At 42.2% G+C, this 21,005-nt stretch overlaps 1 protein-coding gene across 2 annotated transcripts; it reads left to right on the top strand.

Moving 5' to 3' along the window:
• The first annotated feature begins 2,543 nt into the window (after positions 1-2,543).
• On the top strand, positions 2,544-20,676 carry htr3b (5-hydroxytryptamine (serotonin) receptor 3B). Of its 2 annotated transcripts, XM_078426573.1 has the most exons (9): positions 2,544-2,708; positions 7,179-7,336; positions 8,124-8,168; positions 10,043-10,152; positions 10,985-11,154; positions 14,584-14,741; positions 15,591-15,801; positions 17,505-17,699; positions 19,352-20,676. In XM_078426573.1, the coding sequence occupies exons 1-9, from the start codon at positions 2,603-2,605 to the stop codon at positions 19,633-19,635; spliced, it is 1,437 nt and encodes a 478-aa protein (XP_078282699.1). In that variant the 5' UTR covers positions 2,544-2,602; the 3' UTR covers positions 19,636-20,676. The 2 variants fall into 2 exon arrangements, with proteins under 2 accessions (XP_078282699.1, XP_078282700.1); XM_078426574.1 differs by lacking the exon at positions 17,505-17,699.
• The last annotated feature ends 329 nt before the right edge of the window (positions 20,677-21,005 follow it).

The following is a 21,005-nucleotide window of genomic DNA, read 5'->3' as shown; positions in this document are numbered from 1 at the left end:
GTGCTAAGAATGGAATTGAAGTTCAGCTGACCACGAGGTAAAAATATTTAATCTTAGCACGAATGATAGTGACTATGAAAGGACCACTATCATGCATCCTCAGCAGTACATTTAGCATATTTAGTTCAGAGGTACAACTCGGAAACAGGCCCTTCGGCCCACCAAGTCCGTGCCGACCGGAGATCAACCGTGCACTAGTTATATCCTACACACTAGGGGCAAATTACAGAAGCCAATTACCCAACAAACTAACACACCACACAGAATATTCTAGGAAAATACAACAATATTGTTCAAATATAAATCAAATGCAACAATATTTTGATACGTAACTAATCCAAATACTATCTAGGTTACACATTGATTAATTTTTAATACTATAAAGTTATAAATGATACAAATGCAACATTTGGGTTACTGATTTTGGGTGATCAGCCATAATCATATTGAATGGCGGTGCTGGCTTGAAGGGCCGAATGGCCTCCTCATGCACCCAGTCTAACATAAATTTTGTATTTTGGTATTCAGCCAAGGCCAATGTAATGTTCTAAATTAAAGAAATGTATAATTAAAAAGGCATTTTTTAACAATATTTTCCAATGAAGTACAATATTACTTTCTCAACATATAAATACAGGCCTTTACTATTTTGCTCTGAGCTCCCCATTGTGTGAAGGTAAAGTATGTCTTTGTGTTTTACTGCCCCCATATGGATTTGTTCTAAACTTCAGTGACAGAAGGTAAAGGCCTCAAGAGTCAAACTCAAACACTCATTATTAAGTCCGAAGATAGACACAGGAGCTAGAGTAACTCAGCGGGACAGACTGCATCTCTGGAGAGAAGGAATGGGTGACGTTTCGGGTCGAGACCCTTCTGCAGAATTCCTCATCATCAAGTCCAATAGATGCTCAAAAGATGATTCAATAAATTTGATTCTCCAACTGAAACTTGAACTGCCATCTTCAGATCTGATCAACAACATTACTGGGAGTAGGAATGAAAACTGCAGATGCTGGTTTAAATCGCAGGTTGACACAAAATGCTGGAGTAACTCAGCGGGTCAGGCAGCATCTCTGGAGAGAAGGAATGGGTGACGTTTCGAGTCGAGACTCTTCTTCAGACTGAACATTACTGGAAGCATGAGTAGTACAGCAGGCAGAGCTGCCACCTCACCATCCGGCAGCCTATGTCCATATCCCCACCCTGACCTCCTGTACTCTCTGTCTGGAGTGTACACATGCTTCCTGTGGCCATTCACTTTGTGGCCATTCACTTTGTGGCCATTAACATTCCTCTGGGTGTTTTGGTTTCCTTCAACATCTGATAATCTTGCAGTTTGGTAGATCAACTGGTCATTGTGTATTGCCCTGAAGAGGTGGGTGCATGGTCAAATCTGGAGAAAATTTATAGAAACTGAGGGGAGAATAAAATGGGATTAACGTGAATGGGTACTTGATGTTTAATGTCATCTCAGGGACTAAAGGGATTGCCATGTGACTATAGTTTATCAACTATTTTACTGTGCCTTTTGCAATAAGCAATGAATGATGCCATTTTGCTGGAGAGTGTTAGAACATCACAGGGTTTGTATACTAGTTTTAATCAGAAGTAAACCTGGCCCAATGTACTCATTGTCTCAGTACAAATGAGACAATGAGTGACACAAACTGGAGGAACAGCAATGGTATGAACATTGAATTCTTCAATTTTACGTAAGCCCCCTCTCTTTATCTCTCACTCTTTCGAAAGCCCCACCCTGGTGCACACCCATTGTCCCACCATCCCCCATCGCCACTTTCTTCCCCTGAGCACAGGGCAGCCACGGGCTCTGGCAGCCCAAAGCCTTTACCCAAACCAATCAATTCTCCTGCAGAATTTGACGTTGGTCTTTGACAGATAAAAGCAATGCTCATATTACGTTTTCAATTTTTATTTTAATTGGCCATTTGACTTTTAATAATTGCTCAAAATAGGTGTGTCAATGATAACAGACATTGTGAAAATTTTATATGATCATCTGCCAATATTTGTAAATGATCATTATTCAACACATCATATCTGCTTCAATTCATTGTGTTAATTTGGTGCTATGTCGCTCAGAAGAAACTATAATTGGAAAATGCAATAAAACCCTCAGCCTTTTCTTGCAGTTACTGAAGTGGATATATTAATCTGATTATTAATAATCAAATACTTTCTTATTTGAGCACAAAATAAGAAATGATTTTATCATTGATTACTGATAAAGATCTAGTCCTGCCAAGACTATTTATGCATTATCACAAACAGTCGTAGGAAAGCATTAGATACATTTACATTTACTGAGCATAGACTTCACAAACCCCAGGAGATTCACTCCCATTAAACCTTTATCCACTTACCTCCTCTCAACCTGCAGTTAAATCAAATTCCAATCCACTGTCAGAAAACTGCAGCCCAAATTACAATCTTTTCAGGAAATACTTCTTAGTTTAGACCTATTGAATCAGAATACCAGAGATCACATTATCACAGAAGAAAATAAATTGATACGGTTTAAATGGGATTAATTCACCGAGCTGCTATTTAAAGATGGAAAACACTGCATAGTCAGAATTGCCACATGCTTTTCATTCCGTTCACTGTGATTGAGATAAAGCAGCAAAGACTCAAAACACAACTCCTCCGGAAAGAAATGTCACTGCCTCTGTTCTTCTGCCTGATTTCAGGTAAGGTCTCGCGAGGAAACATTTCTATTCTCTCTCTGAATTTTCTAAGTGGATTTGTATGTATTAGATTGATGTATTTTGGAATAATTATAAACTGCGATTGGCTTCCACATCCTTGTCGTTGGCCAGCGTTGTAACAAGGCTTTTGACATTGCTGCAAGATGTTTATCAGTACTGTTACCAAATGGGTTCAAAGAGGAAAAATAGTACATTCATTTATTCTATATCTCTACATCGCCGTCTATATCTCTCGTTCCCCTGATTCTCAGTCTGAGGAAGAGTCTCGATCCAAAACGTCACCTATTCCTTTTCTCCAGAGATGCTGTCTGACCCGCTGAGTCTTCAGAACTGAAATGAAGTTAGACACAAAATGTTGGAGTAACTCAGCGGGACAGGACACATCTCTGGAGAGAAGGAATGGGTGACATTTCGGGTTGAGAAATGTCACCCATTCTTCAGAACTGAAATGACTTAAAAGCTTAAGTATATTTAACAAAATACTGAGATATTTTAAGAATGGTTTTGCTTTTCTTAACTGAATAGATGATGAACATCTTGCATTAAAGAGGTGTAAAATTATGTAACTAAAGTTTTATTCTATGATTCTATTATCCACCCCACAGCAGAAGAAATTATGTTGAAGCGATTCACAGTGATATATCTCTACAATCTTTCCGGTTGAAGGAATGGGTGCTTATAAAGTAGCTCTGCTGAAAGAAATGGATTTTATGCATTCATATCGACAATGAAAATGGTTTAGTAACTACAAGTATGTGGGGTCAAACGTTGTACCATTTATGGGGAAAGCAGTTCTTTATCTCAAATAAATGAATAGAATTTTAACAGTAAGTATTTTATATTTGGTTACCTGTATCTACTTCAGGCCACAAGATGTTAAAGTCCAAGGATGGCTTTTTAACCATTTCTGTAGTTATCTTACGTTTCATTTTTAGCCTTGCCTTTTTGGCCAGTGTGCCAGTGTAAGAAGTGAAGAACCTCATTGTCCAGTTACTGGACTGTTTCAGTGATATATTAGTGTATGTACTGTTGTGTAGTGCAGTGTATTAGTCAATAGTATCTCTTTTTGCTCCTTACAAGAATAATACTTCCAGTTTGACCAATAAGTGGGTCTGCTGAATCTTTGACCTATTGTGTTTAAAATGTTTGAGTAAATAATCCCAACAATTTTGTTTTTACAAACTCGTCTCTACCAGTTTAAATGCAATTATCAAAACCTTTCTTTCTTTCCCTATATTATTAGATCAACTGAAATTATTGCTCTTCTAAATTTATCTCTTAATTATGAATCACGTCTGATACTTTCCCCCTCTAGCTGGACCCTTCTTGTTGGATCCCATCGACCAATTCATTGGTTTGCAAACCTCAATGACAGTGAACTCTATTCATGCTGGCTGTTGATAAAGTAACACAAACCAGGAGCCTCTAAAAAACTGTGTTTGAAATGATGCCTGAAACCTCACTGCTCACATTATTGTGAATGCTATTTATTTTAATAACCTTAAACACGACAGGAGCCATTTCTCATTGACAGAGCTCCTGGGGCTAGCGGAATCAAGGGATCTGGGGAGAAAGCAGGCATGGGTTACTGATTGTGGATGGTCAGCCATGATCACAATCAATGGCGGTGCTGACACCAAGGGCCGAATGGCCCCCTGCACCTATTTTCTATGTTTCTATATTCAACACCATTAATCCAACTTCCTATGATTACACACCCCAGTGTCGTGTTGTTTAAAACATTGGGCCTTATATTCCTTGACATGTTTGTCTGAAAGATAGTGAATGAGTTTTAAAAATAGTTGATATTCACCTTTCAATGTAATTATTGGCAGGTGAATGTTCCAAGACAAAGGAACTAAAACATTAAGAAAAAGTTGCCTTTCCATGTTATCCCTCCCTATTGGCAAATTCTGCACAGTTCTACAGCTCCATAATCTGAGCATTAATTACCAAGTGGAAATTTTCCACAGGGATCGTTTGCAAGGTAAATGCCTTTTCAGAAAGAGGCCTTGAGAGACATAATTACTTTGGAAATCAGGCTCTTACACACAGCCGTTAACAATCCACTGTGCTTTGGGAATAAGCACTGAAAATTGTTTTAGAATGAGATGGGCCTTATAATGGGAATCTAATACAAGGGTAACGTCATTACCATCAACAGATATAATTAACATGATCACAAATGAGGCTGGCAAGATCATCTAAGGAGTTGAAAGCAAAATTTATTACTGCAATAAAAAAGGAATATTAACTTCTATTGGTGGTAGGAGCAGAAGGCAGTCGGTGGCTTGAAGGATTATACAATAAGTAGTGGTGCTAAACACACTTTATGGCAGTGACCGACCAAGCATCATTTCCACGATCCAGTCATTGAACTTTGGATGTGGAGGGCAATATGTTGCAGCTGCTTTGTGCCTATCAGGGTTGGATTCTAAGTGTATGTATCCGTCCTCTCTGTACTTACAATAAAATCCCCCTGTTAAGGATCAGAGTCATCCAGCAAGAAACAGGCCCTCTGCACAACTCTTCCATGCCAAGCAAGGTGCCCCATCTAAGCCAGTCCCATTTACCCACGTTTGGTCCATATCCCTCTAAACCTTTCCTATCCGTGTACCTGTCCAAATGTCTTTTAAATGTTGATATAAATTACTTCCTCTGGCAGCTCATTCCATATATGCATCACCCTTTGAGTGAAAAGGTTCTTGATTCCCCCACCCCTGGTAAAAATATAACTCTGTGCATTCACCCTGTCTATTCTGTAACATGAATGTCAGCAGAACTGTTAGAATTCTGTTTGAACAATGCCCCTATTAGTTTCACTCTACAGTTGCTTCCTAGAACTCCTGCAAACCAGGTGAAGGGTTCATAGGTGACAGGACTTGGCCTCAGAATGAGCGGAGTGCAGTGGTGTTGGAGATGCTGACTAGGGAGAAGATGCTGACACTGGTTTGCTTCTTCTGCCGATGGCGTTGAAGGATGTTACCGAGGCAGTGTTGGTGCTGGTTCTCTGGCGCCTTGAAGTGTTTGTTGCTGTAAGTTGTCAATGACACAGATGTGGTAGGAAGGCAGAAACCGCAGGTCCCAGTTAGACTGTGGGTTTGTGCCAGATAGGAGCTGTTGATCTTCCAATACCTCTTTCCTTGGCTAGCCAAAGGCTGTGCTGGCATCAGAAAAGTCATGGTGAATGTCCTCATTGGTGTCTATCTGTGGGGTGGTGACATTGCAGATAAAGGAGGTGGTTCTTTCTTGCAGGATCTCATTGTGCAGTTCATTGTCAGAGGTTGGTGTTATGCAACAGGGGCAGGTTGGTAGAGGACCTCTGCTTTGTGGATGGTTGGTGTCAGATTCATCTCTCATGCTCTAGAGTATGGTCTCCAGCATGTGTCTATGACTACATCAGCTGTAGACCACAACTCACTGTGGCTTCTGAGGTCAGACCCACTTTGATTCTGGAGCAGATGAGATAGAATTTGAAGAGTTTGTCATTGGTTTCTTAGATGAGCTGCACTCCTGCAAAAAGCTTCCTGGAGGCACGGTGGAGGTACAGAGGTACAGTGGAGATACAGTGGAGGTACAGTGGGGTACAGAGGTACAGTGGAGATACAGTGGAGGTACAGTGGGGTACAGAGGTACAGTGGAGATACAGTGGAGATACAGTGGAGTACCGTGGAGGTACAGTGGAGATGCAGTGGAGATACAGTGGAGGTATAGTGGAGGTGCAGTGCAACCATATAGTAAGCAGAAGAGGGAAGAGTTAGGACAATGACGTTACTTGACACCATATGTGAACTGTGATTGTCTCTGCTGGGACTCATTGGTTAAGATCACAGCCTGCAACACTTCATGCAGCTGACAGAGGATGCAGATGAATTTCTGCAAGCCGTCCACTTTCAGACAGATATTTCACAGCCCTTCTTGTGCATCAAAACCAGGCCCAGTTTAGTTTAGTTTGGAGATACAGCATGAAAACAGGTCCTTCGGCTCATTGAGTCCGTGCCAACGATCGTCCATACTAATTCTATATGGACAGGAAAAGTTTATCAAATATGGGCCATAGGCAGGTTGGACAAGCAGAGATGGGGCATCTTGGTTGGCATGGGCCAAAGGACCTTATTCTGTGCTCTATGACTCTGTGTTTCTTTGTTATCCCACTTTCTCATCCACTCCTGACCCACTGGCCGCAGTTTACAGAGGCCAAATGACCGAGGAGCCTGCATGGCTTTGGATGTGGGAGGAAACCCACATGGTTACAGGGAGAACGTGCAAAGTCTGCACAGGCGGTACCCGAGGTCAGGACCAAACTCAGGTCTCTGGTGCCGTAAGGCAGCAGCTCTCCCAGCTGTGCCACCATGGTTAACTATAGTGTGGTAAGTATTGTGTGTAAAATGGAAATCCCATCACCCCAACAGCTTTGTGGGCGATTATTTTAACTTGGTCTCTTCCTTACAGGTAGTGTTGGCTACGGTGCATTAGTGCAGAATTCAACAGTGCACCAACTAATGGAGACACTACTGCTGAACTATGACAAAGGCATTCGACCAGTAAAGAACTGGACCCAGCCCACCACCATTTACATTGACTTCATCCTTCATGCTGTGCTGGATGTGGTAAAGTATTCACACGGACATACATATTCATATACAGGGGCTATTTTTTAATCTAACATTTAAAACAAGATTATGCTTTAAATTTGGAAGAATACTGCATGGATCAAGATAACATTTAAGGGCTTTGTGAGAAAAACCGTGCAGATTTGTTCAAACCTTTTATCAAGGATGTAGCAAGTTTTTTTAAGCAATGAAGTATGTTGAATGAATGAATGAATGACTTTATTGTCACATGTCCCTTGGGTGCTGAGGTACAGTGAAAACCTGTGTTTTGTACACAACCTAGGCAGTACGCAAGTGTCACCACATGTTGATGCGAGAAAGTTACAAAAGTACAGAGCAGTCCCATGTACCGCCTGCCGCCACACGTTTGAAATAATGTCTTTGTCGTGTGAAACATAATAGTCAAATATCTAACAGAGTTTTAATTCTGTTGGTTGAGGGGTGAGTGTTGGAGTGTTGTGTGAATGTAGTTTGACTCTTTGTGTAACAGGAAGGGCCCTTTTGGTGAAATGTTTACTCAATTCAATACTGGTGTGTAAGACCAGACTTTCTTACTTATCCTTACCACACAGGGTTAATATCTCATTTACACAGCTCTGACAAAGTTAGTTCATAAGTAACAGTTAACGATTGAGATGCTAAAACAGCCCAGTAAAAACAACCTATTATTAGATCAAATTATTTATCTAATATTCACAAACATGCATACAATTCTGCATCAAAATGAACTTGGTCATGAATTATCTTTGTTATTCACAAATATTTTTTCTTTATTACCTTTCAGGATGGCCAAAACCAGAAGCTGACTACGAGTGTCTGGTACCGACAGGTATGTCTAGAACCAGCCATTGTCAACCTGTTCACCACATCCCCTCCTGCATGAGCTAAGTTATAGCTGCTGACAGCAGTATGTCACAGGTTTATGTCACCTAACACACAAATACACTAGTGTACCTTTCCCACCATTATGAAATCTGCAGGGACAGGAACCTGTTGGTTAGTGTGTTGGTTAGTGTGTTTTTTAGTGTGTTGGTTAGTGTGTTGGTTAGTGTGTTGGTTAGTGTGTTGGTTAGTGCGTTGGTTAGTGTGTTGGTTAGCATGCAACAAAACGTTTTCACTGTACCTCGGTACACATGACAATGAACTAAACTAAACTATATGTTTTTTTATTACCAAAGAGGATTGGATTTTTACTCAGTTTTATTTATAACCAATTTTCTTTCTTTAGTTTAATTATTTTATTTACACTTACCAAGTTCATCCCCCTAGGATGCGAGGCCAGATTTAGAGTGATTGATATTGGTTAAAGCAACAACAAAAAAATGCGGATGCTGGAACTCTGAAATAAAAACAGAAAATGGGGAAAACACTCAGCGGAGACAGTACCTGTGTGAAGAAAAACAAAGTTAACATCTCATGTCAGAAACCCACAAAACTGTGAGCAGTCAGTGTCCTTAAAGCTGCAACATCTTTTATTAAATAACCAAAGACACCCAATTAAAATTTGTTTTCTGGAGGCCTAGCTGACACCGAAGGGGATCTGGTTTAAAGAATGAGCCAATGTGTTAAATCACCGTTTACAGCGCTTGTCTGGTGAGATGGAAGCACAGAGCAGTTCTCAGCAGTTACACTGAGGATAATGTCAATCTGGACAAATTCCCGCTGCTGTCCTGCCCACAGCATGGTAGGAGTTAGTCTTTTATGACCTGTTTAGTTTAGTTTACAGCCTGGAAACAGACATTCCAGTCCATCGAGTCCATGCTGACCACTGATCCCATACACCAGTTCTATCCCTCTCACTAGCAACAATTTACAGAAGCCAATTAACCTACAAACTTGCATGTCTTTGAAATGTAGGAGGAAACCGGAGAAAACTCACATGGTCACAGGGTGAATGTACAAACTCCGTACAGACAGCACCCGTACCGAGGATCGAACCCGGGTCTCTGGCGCTGTGAGGCAGCAGCAACTCTACCACTGCGCCCCCATGCTTCCAGCCCTATTTCAAAATGCATTTGAAAATGAGTGGACTTCTGAATGTTAAGTTTTTAAGTGAAGGATGATTGAGTGCAGAGAGAATGGAATTTTCTTCTCTACCATTCCTGGCTCATTGGTACATTTTGTCAACCTATTCTGTGGACATTTCTGCACACTGTCCCGGTGTAATGAGGACCAACTGTTACTTAATGAGCAGAGAACTCTGCAGCTCATTTTAGCAAAAGCCCTCATTAACATCAAAGCAGGGCAGTCAACCATTCCACAACACCCCCGGAGATCAAAGACAGCAACAATAACACTTTGAACAACCCTAGAATGGACAGGAACATAAAGGTTGAACCATTAAAGTTAAGAGCTTAAAGGATGTATAGCTTCCCTTGGCTCTTTCTGATGTTCTTGACTTGTTTCACCGGTTCAACTCTCCTCTGCGCAATCTTGAATTTGGGCTGATAGACACAAAATGTGTATATCACGCAGCATCTCTGGAGAAAATGGATCGGTGACATTTTGGGTCGGGACTCTTCATCAAACGTGTTCTCCAGAGATGCTGCCTGACCCGCTGAGTTACTCCAGCATTTTGTGTCCATTTATGGGATAAACCAGCATCTGCAGTTCCTTTTTATTGAATTTGGATGTCAACAATGTTCACACACATGGATATAAACAGGCAATCTGACACACAGCCTCCTCTCACTCTCGCTGCAGCTGTGGATGGACGATTACCTGGTTTGGAATCCAACACGGTTTGACGAGATCAATGAAATTTCTCTGCCTGTTGAAGCCATCTGGATCCCTGATATAATAATTCAAGAATTGTAAGTAATCGGCATGAACCATGTTTTCTGAGCAGTAGATGAGGGAACTTTGACTTTTCATCAAATATATTTGTCTATTATCCAAAGGAATGCCCTGCAGAACTTCCTCAGGCCGCCTCATATTGTACTGGAGGAACTGAAGCAACTTCCCACAAACACCATGGAGACCAGGCCATTGTGTGTGGGACAAATATCACAGCATTGGGGAGAACACCCCTTCTCCCCAACTGAAGCTTTTCACTGTACCTCAGTACACGTGACAATAAACTGAACCCAAGTAAACATCTTTTTCAAACTAGCACGTGTGAGCTTTAGCATCCACTGCGGAGCATAGATGGGACCTTGTTTAATGCCACATCTAAAGGTATTAAACATCTGTGTTGCCACACTGGCAAGGTAACACACAGAAGCATTGTGCGGTCTGATCACTGGAACATGCCTGGAACCCACTCAGCCGCGACTGGAGTGCCTGGGCCTCATGGTCGGGGGGGGGGGGGTCTACTGACCAAATGTCATTCTGGGAATTCCAATGCACTGCATCTCAATGACGACCCATGCCATCTCTTGTTGTTAGATTTATTCTGTATGGCCTGTACATTTTAATAACAAATTGTAACCTTCATGAGGTTGAAAGTCTGTCCATTTTACCCTCAGTGATATGTGGGCTGCCTGGATTAAGGGCCCACATTGAGTCTCAAGTGTAATTTCATCTCCCAGGTACTGCCTTAGAATATTTGATCAAACTTTGCATGCTGGGATTTTGCCAACAATCGCGATTGTTCACTTTAGGTTTGTTGAAGGTTAAACAAGTGGCGGTATTTTCTGCCTGCAGTATCGACATCGGCAACTCTCCCCACCTGCCCTATGTGTATGTGAACGCCTCTGGAGTGGTGAAAAACTACAAGCCAATACAAGTAGTCTCTGCCTGCAACCTACAGATCTACGCATTCCCCTTTGACCAACAGAACTGTAGCTTCACCTTCGGCAGCTGGATGCACACAGGTGGGCAGAGAGAAGCACCTGGCCATTATACAGCTGGTCAACACCATAAACATCTACATGGCTGTTCAACACCATAAACATCTGCATGGCTGTTCAACACCATAAACATCTGCAGTTGTTCAGCACCGTAAACATCTGCAGTTGTTCAACATCATAAACATCTGCACATTTGTTCAACACCATAAACATCTGCACAGTTGTTCAGCACCATAAACATCTGCACAGTTGTTCAGCACCGTAAACATCTGCAGTTGTTCAACATCATAAACATCTGTACATTTGTTCAGCACCATAAACATCTGCACAGTTCAACATCATCAACATGTGGAGTTGTTCAACACCATAAACATCTGCAGTTGTTTGCACCATAAACATCTGCACAGTTCAACATCATAAACATCTGCACAGTTGTTCAGCACCATAAACATCTGCAGTTGTTCAACATCGTAAACATCTGCAGTTGTTCAACATCATAAACATTTGCATAGTTGTTGAACACCATAAACATCTGCACAGTTGTTCAGCACCATAAACATCTGCAGTTGTTCAACACCATAAACATCTGCAGGGTGACTGGGTGAAATCAGTAGTGAGGATGGTACAATGACCAAGCTTGGAAACAGTTGGACAGGTACATGGATGGGACAGGTTTAGAGGGATATGGGCCAAATGCAGGCAGTTGGAACTAGCCTAACTGGACCATGTTGGCTGGTGTGGGTAAGTTGGGCCGAAGGGCCTGTTTCCACGCTGTAAGACTCTATCATTCTATACCATCTATATTTTCACTTCCTCTAGACATTATTTTACACTATTACCCCTTAATCTCTCCCAGCCTAATAAAACATCCCCTTCTGTTTTTGCTTTCCTTTCCCTGCTCTATTTGCATTTCAGAATCCATTTCCCTTTAACTATAGATAGACACAAAAAGCTGGAGTAACTCAGCGGAACAGGCAGCATCTGTGGAGAGAAGAAATTGGTAATGTTTTGGGTCGAGACCCTTCTTCAGATTCCTCTAGTTTAGTTCTCTCTAACTATTCCCAGTTGTGACCGAAGATCATCGAGCTGAAGTGCTAACTGTGCCTCTCTTTCTGTCCACCGAGCATCAAGTTGTTGCGATAATAAAATGAGGCAAGGTTTGTGAGAGGCTGGACTGGCAGGAGAAAGACGATGGAATTTGCTGGAATTTAGAAGACTGAGGGGGGATCTTATAGAAACATATAAAATTCTTAAGGGGTTGGAGAGGCTAGATGCGGGAAGATTGTTCCCGATGTTGGGGGAGTCCAGAACCAGGGGTCTCAGCTTAAGGATAAGGGGGAAGTCTTTTAGGACCGAGATGAGAAAACATTTCTTCACACAGAGAGTGGTGAGTCTGTGGAATTCTCTGCCACAGAAGGTAGTTGAGGCCAGTTCATTGGCTATATTTAAGAGGGAGTTAGATGTGGCCCTTTTTGCTAAAGGGATCAGGGGGTATGGAGAGAAGGCAGGTACAGGCTACTGAGCTGGATGATCAGCCATGATCATATTGAATGGCGGTGCAGGCTCGAAGGGCCGAATGGCCTACTCCTGCACCTATTTTCTATGTTTCTAAACAATGTTCTTTGGTAACAAAGGTTGAAGGAAACGAAAACCAATGGATCTAGAATAGGTAAAAATTGTAACTGTGGAAAAACTTCCTACATCTGCTATCTGTAAACAACATGCGAGCTTTTGGTATGATCAGTAATAATAGTGCTGGGTTCATTAAATTGTTAAAAGCCTGCATTTCTTAATCTTCACTGGAGCAATACAGAGGACAGATAATGGAAGAGGTAATTAAAATAGTAAGACTATGTTTCAGCATCAGGTATGTTTTTACCCTTTCAATAATTGTAAAAGTGGGCAGGAGAGATCTGGGGATCGATGTTAACCCCCGTGTTTTCCCTAACCCTGGTGGGAATTGGGAAGATTGTCAGTGTAGGGTGAGCGTGTTATTTAAATCTCCAATATAAATCTGGAGTCGAGTGCCAGTTAAACGTTTATAAGAAAATGAAAAAGATTACACGGGGAAAGAAGAAATAAAGTCAAGTGCTCAAAGCTGAACTTTATTGCCTCTTTCTTTGTGCAGTAGTGCCTTTGTATAAGCCCACTTGTCCTGGCAATGAATCCTTCCCTCTCAGATACCCGGCCAATTACAGACGCGAGGCTGTTATCCACTTACATTGCAATATGGATTTGGTTACAACATAAGTGCTTTGGATGGTAAATGATCAAGACAAGTTAATGGAGACATCTTTTACAGAAGTGGATCGGTGACTGTCTGAGGGGTGGTTATTATATTATGCAAGACACATGAGAAGGGAGAAAGAACAGATAGGTGACCACAAAATCACCGCATGCATGGGGGTTGTTTTCTGCTATAAGTTTATCTGCTTTTCCTTGTCTCTCTAGTCTTTACTGTAACCATTTCACACTTCTGCTAACATAATTCACAATGTGGGCTGTTCCGCATTAATTTCTCTTCAGCTGTGTAACGAATCTTTGGAGAAGAACTCCTGAATGTTAGATTCAGGGGGGCGATTATTGGCTGGTTTGTGGTCAAAGTAACTCTAGTGCTTTGAACTCTGCTCCTAAGATTCAATTCCACTGACAGCAATCGAACTGAATTTCAGAAGTTGAGCTCAGGGTGTATTTGTTATTATTGGTGTGGGCAACAAAGGGTGATTCTACTCCACCTGCTTCACAATTCACAAGAAGTCCATTCTGTGTCAGTGCTGCCAATCTGACAGAACTGTTCACATGATCCCATTCTCTGGTGTAATTTTCTAAACATCTTCCTGCTTTACTCCCTCTTTTCTCATTTGTTTTTCCATTTCTCCTTTAAAAAAGTATAATAGATTCTGCTTCCTCCATATTTCTAAGTTCTAATCCTAATCAGAACTCTCCTAAACTCCCAAGCAACTTTACCTTCTGGTTACCAGATTATTGACCCGTGAATATTGCTACTTTAGTTTATCAAAACCTTTTATAATTTTTAAATCCCCCTCAGACATAAAGCATTCAGTAAGATGCATCTGGAGCAATTCTGTCCCCTTATGAAAGGGACTCCAAAACAAACCATTGTTAAAGGTTATGGGGAAAAGGGGTTGAGAGAGAAAAGTAGATCAGCCATGATTGAATGGTGGTGCAGACCCATGGGCCAAATGGCCTACTAAGGTCAAAAGGTCATAGGGAATAGGGGTAGAATTAGGCCATTCGACCCACCAAGTCTACTCTATCATTCAATCATGGCTGATCTATCGCTCTCTCCTAACCCCATTCTCCTGCCTTCTCCCCTACAACACTCTCCCATAATATTCCAACTAGGTTTTATGGTCTAAAGTCTCATGAATGAATAATGACAATGTTGCCATATGAAGTGATATTGCTACCTTTCTCTTTGCTTTATGACAGTAAATGATGTCAACCTCAAGTTTTGGAGAAGTCGTGCTGAGGTTGAGAATGACACCAGGGCATTTTTAAGTGACAGTGAGTGGGAGCTTCTCTCTGTCCCGTCCAAATATGAAAGGTTGCATGCTGAAGGTGATGACTACGCTCAAATTCAGTTTAACGTAAGTCAATCGTCGAGATCACTCACACAATGAAACCGTAAATCTGATGCACAGACATCTTCCATTGTTAATTTCATAGGATATTAATGGCATATGTTTTATGGGGAGGGGTGTATATGAATTAGCTGAGGGACTCCTACTATTACATCCTGGGGGAACTTTGGCAGACGTCATGACAGTGGTAATCCTGAGATGATGTGCACAAAAAGCTGAAGTCACTAACTGGGTAAGGCAGCATCTCTGGAGAAAAGGAATAGGTGACGTTTCGGATCAAGACCCTTCTTCAGACTATCAGGGGAAAGGAAATGATAGATCTCTCTATATCACCGTCTATATCTCTTGTTTCCCTTTCCCCTGATTGTCGGTCTGAAGAAGGGTCTCGACCCAAAATGTCACCTATTCTTTTTCTCCAAAGATGCTGCCTGACCCATTGAGTTAATCCAGCTTTTTGTGTGCATCTTCGGTTTAAACCAGCATCTGCAGTTCCTTCCTACATAACCCTGAGTGAGTCCTTTTTGGACCTAAATCCCCCCCAAAGTCTTAATGGGATTTAATTCCACATTCCCCTGGTGCTGAGGAGGAGGGGGTGGGAAATGAATCATTGAAGAGTTAGTTCTCTGGTCAGCTGGGCAAATATTTCAGCATATCTCCCCCACTCTTACCCATCAATGCCCTAAACCCACCACACAACTTTGAACAGTACTGATAAAATAACTGGAATGTAACAGCAGTTTGCTTTTAGACACAAAATGCTGGAGTAACTCAGCGGGACAGGCAGCATCTCTGGAGAGAAAGAATGGGTGACATTTTGGGTCGAGATTTTCTTCAAAAGCGGTTTGCTTTTTGCAGGTTGTAATAAGACGAAGACCGTTGTTCTACATGGTCAGTTTGCTGCTGCCCAGCATGTTCCTGATGCTGGTCGATGTGACCAGCTACTTCCTGCCTCCAAACAGCAGCGGCAGAATCACTTTCAAATCCAGCATCTTGCTGGGATACACAGTGTTCCGGATCAACCTCCACAACCAGCTGGCCGTCACCGCCCTGCACACTCCACTCATCGGTACGATGCTTTCTCATCAACTTATAGCCTTCCTTAAAATAACAGCATCTTTATTAACAACAGCATATCAGTTGGAAATATTCAACAAAGTAAATTTGCTCATTAAATATGATCTATTTAAATAGTGGAGGAATGACAACTTCTCCCGATAAAAGCAGAATAACTTTTGCAGCAAATGCAGTTAGTGGAGGATAGTTGTTTAATAGACTCCAACAGTGGAGTCACTGCCCCACACTGCCAGGGACAGTACCTAATCATCCCCACATTGCCTCTGTTTGGGCTTAGTCTCAACATTGGGGACTAAATGAATAACACGTGACAGCTAGAATCAGAAGCACCATGCTACACGGCTAACCTTTAATGCATCTATATAATGATGGGGTGAAATGAGTGGGTGAAATACTGAAAAATGCATTCAGCAGGTTAACTGGCATTTCTGAAAAGAAACCGGGTTGTTTTAATGTTCTGAAAATGGATGTTGGGGATGGATAAGGTAAAAACGTCCAGCCTCAAAATGCTCACGCTGTTGTTTAATGAGTGTGGGCAAATACTCTGCTCCCAGGAAGCAGGTTGGAATTTATTTTTAAGCATGTGGCTTTATTTCAATACAATTTGTAATTGTAAGAAATACTGAAGATTGACACAAAGTGCTGGAGTAACTCAGCAGATCAGGCAGCATCTCTGGAGAGAAGGAATGGGTGAGATTTCAGGTCAAGACCCTCTTCAGACTGAGAGTCAGGGGAGCGGGAAACTAGAGGTAAGAAAATGTACAGAACAACTCACAGCTGGCACATATGGCCAAGGAGCCCACAATGATCCATTGTTGGCTGTGGAGGAGGTGATAACAAGGGGAATATAATCAGTGAAACTAGCAGGATGACTATGGTGGGGGAGGGACTGAGAGAGGGAATGCAAGGGTTACTTGAAGTCAGAGAAGTGACTGAGTTTCACTGGCCTTACATTGCTGCTGAGTAAAGGTGGCCAACTGGGCTTCTCCGTGAGGGTGGATGTGTTTACTCATGGCGATCCACCCCCACCCTCCATTCCACCCGCCAGTTCCATGACGATGCACATTCTGGTCCCCAGCCCACCACCTCACTTCTCCAGCCAATCCTTCTCTCTACCCCACTCCATCTCGATCTCTCGCAAACTCCCACCCTCCAATCCAAAAATAACCCTGAGGTGGCGGCTGCAACGAGCCTTTAGGGCAAGTTTGCAAATGTCCAAAGTCTGGCGACTCTTGTTTACGGTCTCAGTTTCTATACACTTTGTGCTTAATCTGGGATTGTATTTATGTAGAAAAAGAATTTCACTGTACCTCGGTACATGTGATGATAAAAACCATTGAATTGAATATGAACAAGTTAGCTTGAATCATGCGGAGAAAGGGAAGAGTGTTAGCATGAACAAAGATATTTTGTCAGCTAATAAAGTACTTCTGAATTGTTATTGATTATTATAATAATGATTTGCATGCAGCAAGCTTCCACCACCTGTAAAAGGATAATCCAATAAAAAAATGATTAAAAAATAAATAATGGACATAATCGGATGCCTTAACATCCATTCCTCTCTGTTTGTATTCAGAACAGTGTGTGATATGTGTCAGCAGAGAACATGAATACACACAATATTAGATTTAAGTGTGGCAGTTATGCCCTGGTCTGCTGAGGTGACCAATGTGGTGATCTGCTCTTCCACAGGCGTGTTCTTTGTTGTCTGCATGGCTCTGCTCGTGGTCAGCTTAGCCGAGTCCATCTTTATCGTACATCTTGTGAACTTGAACGAGGATGCAGAACCAATCTGCTTTACGGCCATCAACGGCCTCTCCCGTCAGAGCACCAATGAGAGCCTGTGTCCACCGCTGGAAGCCAGAGGAGGGAGCAGTGATGACAGGCGTAAGGAGCCATGCTTTACAGAACATTCCCATTCTGGTCAGCTCCCTTTCCATATTAGTTGCCAGCAGTTGCACCTTTCTTCTCCAAAGATCAGAACTGGCAACATTCCTTAAGTGACCATTTTTACCGGGCAACATTCCTTGAGTGGAATATCTGGAATTGACTGAAGATCAAGAAGTTGGATTGTACATGTTGGTATCAACTGAGAGAGAGGGTTACAGTCTTGAAGATAACAACTGATCTGCGCAGAGCACATGTACATAGATGTAGAAAAGGGGGAAAAACAATGATTAAAAGAATGCATGAAGTGTGCGATACAGAACACATTGGTTGCTGGATATCTGAAGTTAAGGATAATACGAGGATTGCACAGCAGACCAGACAGCGTCTGTGGAAAGAGATAAACAGACCACAAATTGAAAATCAGATGCTAAGAAGCTAAAACAAATCCAGGAAATGCTGGAAACACACATTGGGCCAGGCAGCATTCACAGAGACAGGAACAGCTAACTCCCACCCAATGCCTGTGCAAGCTTTCCATCAAAGGCCATGATGTGAAGCATCATGCTGCCCGATCCCTACACACACTATCCACACTCACACTTCAGCAAGCCTTCCCACGTTTTGTGCCAGAGTTGAGCTCTAGCTAAGAGAATGGAATTCAAGGTTTCACCACTGTCCACAGCTGGTATCAGTCCGTTTTATCTTGAAAACAGACACAAAAAGCAGGAGTAACTCAGCGGGACAGGCAGCATCTTTGGAGAGAAGGAATGGGTGACGTTTCCGGTCAAGATCCCTTCTTCAGACTAGTTAGGGATAAGGGAAACGAGAGATATAGACGGTGATGTGGGAAGATAAAGAACATTGAATGAAAGATATGTGAGAAAGTAACAATGATAAAGGAAACAGGCCATTGTAAGCTGTTTGTTGGGTGAAAACGAGAAGCTGGTGACCTGGGTGTGGGAGGGATAGAGCGAGAGAGAGAGAGAGGGGCTGCCTGGGTACTTGAAGTGAGAGAAATTACATTTATACCACTGGGCTGTAAGCTGCCCAAGCGAAATATGAGGTGTTGTTCCTCCAATTAGCATTTGGCCTCACTCTGACAATGGAGGAGACCGAGGACAGAAAGGTCTGTGTGGGAATGGGAAAGAGAATTAAAGTGTTCAGCAACTGGGAGATCAGGTTGGTTCAGGCAGGCTCCCATCCATTTTATCTTGCTCACTACCAAATTACAGATCCCTTGTTCTCCCCCGCCCCAAGTTAATACATGTCCCGTTTCTACTATTCTCCGTCCAGTGAACATCTTTGAACTGATTCTCTCCCCATTCTCTCCCCACATGTTGCTACCTGACTTGCTGGGTGCTTCCACCATTTTCTGTTTTCATTTCAGATCCACAATTTCTGCAGTGTTTAGTGATGGTATGAGGAAGGACTCCTTCATTCCAGGGGGGTGAGGTCTCACCACAGACGTCCACTGAGACCACATTGCAACTGAATGTTTCAGAAGTGAAATCGACAGATGTTAGTTACTCAGGCAAATGGAGTTAAGATATAGATTAGCCACGTGGTAATTGAATAGGCTTAAGGAATTACTTCTGTTCCTGTGGTCCTCAGCATTGATTTAAATGATCTTTTGTTTTCTCTTGATAAAGTTTCTGAGAGTGACCTTGAACCCGACGTCCAGCAAGAGGAGGAGTATCTGGAGACAGAGAGCCGCGGTCTCCAGCGCAAGAGGTTACCGCTGGAAGAGCTACAGGATGAGATCTCTTCAATCAAGCTCTGCCTTCACAATCTGGACGTGGACAGCAATCCCAAGAATGAATGGTTGGCGTTCTGTTACAGACTTGATCGGTTCCTTTTCCTCATGTATCTGGTGGTCCTTGCAGTTTACACTGTTACCATGACCACCCTCTGGCTGATATGGAGCTACCCCTAAGATTCACCACACCGATTGATTCTCCACTCACAATCCTCCCCATTTGAACCTTGCAGTGAAACTAGCACACTCTGTGATTTAGGGCATTAAAGCAGCCTTAGTGAGATAGATTAGTACATAGAATATAAAACAATACAGCACTGGAACAAGCCCTTCCGCCCATAATATCCGTGCCGAACATAAATCCCAGTTAAACCAAACACTTCTGCCTGTATATGTCGACATCTCTCCCTTCCCTGCAGATCCACGTGCCTGTCTTAAGAACATGAATACCACGACTGTATCTACCTCCACTACCACCCCTGTAGATTCTATATTCCCTGACAAGATGGTACCAAATCTAAGATTTGCTCTGAAAGCAAGGTACAGGTTTGTAGTCTTCTGGGGATTAACCAGAATGATACGACAAACTGAACAGCTTTGTGTAGTGTTAAACAACAACATTGCATCAGCATTATCATCTGTGAAATCCATTACTGCCCCCTGGAGCTGTTCCCTATTCCAGCACTTCTCAGCTGGCAAAGCATACAAAGCCTCCCAAACAGAGAGCTTGCAGGCTGTATAAGCAGCTTCTAAGTTTAGATGTCCAATGTCTAAGCTGGCCACATTTAGCAGCATGTACATTGTTGTTTCATTCTGAGTTAAGCATCTAACTTCCTATTATCATGGGAAAATCCTGAAATACTTTTAGGTCTATATAACATTTAGCACTATGAGATAATATTTACTGCATGGAAACGGCTCAGTATGAAGTCGGCTACTTCAACATGATCTGCACATCCAAATAAATAGATTCTGAACCATTCAAAAAGTTTCCACTTTCTTCTGCTTGAAAGTAGCTGAATTGGGGTTAAAATAAATACAAACCCTTCAGTGGACCCGGAAATATATGAATGAAACAGAGATAAATGCTTTGACCCAAGATTTTTATGTAATTTCTATTACTGCTCCAGAGCAAATGGCTTCATTTCCACCCCCGCCCCTCCCTTACCCCAACAGTGTCCAACTTACCTCTCAACTGAAGTCAAACATATGATACAGTCCCGTTTGCTCGACTGTTTGCCGATGGGTGAGTTACAACAAATACGTCCATTGTTGATGAGGGAAGTGACACATCCTGAAGTGCTTTGCAGGAACCTCATTAACCAAATTTGGCACCGTCTCCAATTAGTGCATTTGACCAAAAGCTTGGTCAAAGTGGATGGTTTCTAAAGTCTTAAAGGAGGTGAAAATTGTTGGTGAATTTAGGGTGATATCCTTGATGTTAGGGCCAAACACGTGGATGTACAATTGCCAGCAGTTAGATTAACACTACTCCTCAAATGCATGACTTTTGTCTGTTTTTCTTCAATGCATGTCACCTGAGCTAT

This window comes from Rhinoraja longicauda, chromosome 32, assembly GCF_053455715.1.
Source record: "Rhinoraja longicauda isolate Sanriku21f chromosome 32, sRhiLon1.1, whole genome shotgun sequence".
NCBI lineage: Eukaryota > Metazoa > Chordata > Chondrichthyes > Rajiformes > Arhynchobatidae > Rhinoraja > Rhinoraja longicauda.
The sequence above is the reverse complement of the archived record's forward strand: the minus strand, read 5'-3'. Positions and strand labels throughout refer to the sequence as shown.

Bases quoted from the DNA above. Each gene is read 5' to 3' on its own strand.
- htr3b (XM_078426573.1), top strand. From the start codon at position 2,603: ATGCTTTTCATTCCGTTCACTGTGATTGAGATAAAGCAGCAAAGACTC. The intron at 11,155-14,583 runs GTGGGCAGAGAG...GCTTTATGACAG, and splicing joins CGGCAGCTGGATGCACACAG to TAAATGATGTCAACCTCAAG. The intron at 15,802-17,504 runs GTACGATGCTTT...GCTCTTCCACAG, and splicing joins CCTGCACACTCCACTCATCG to GCGTGTTCTTTGTTGTCTGC.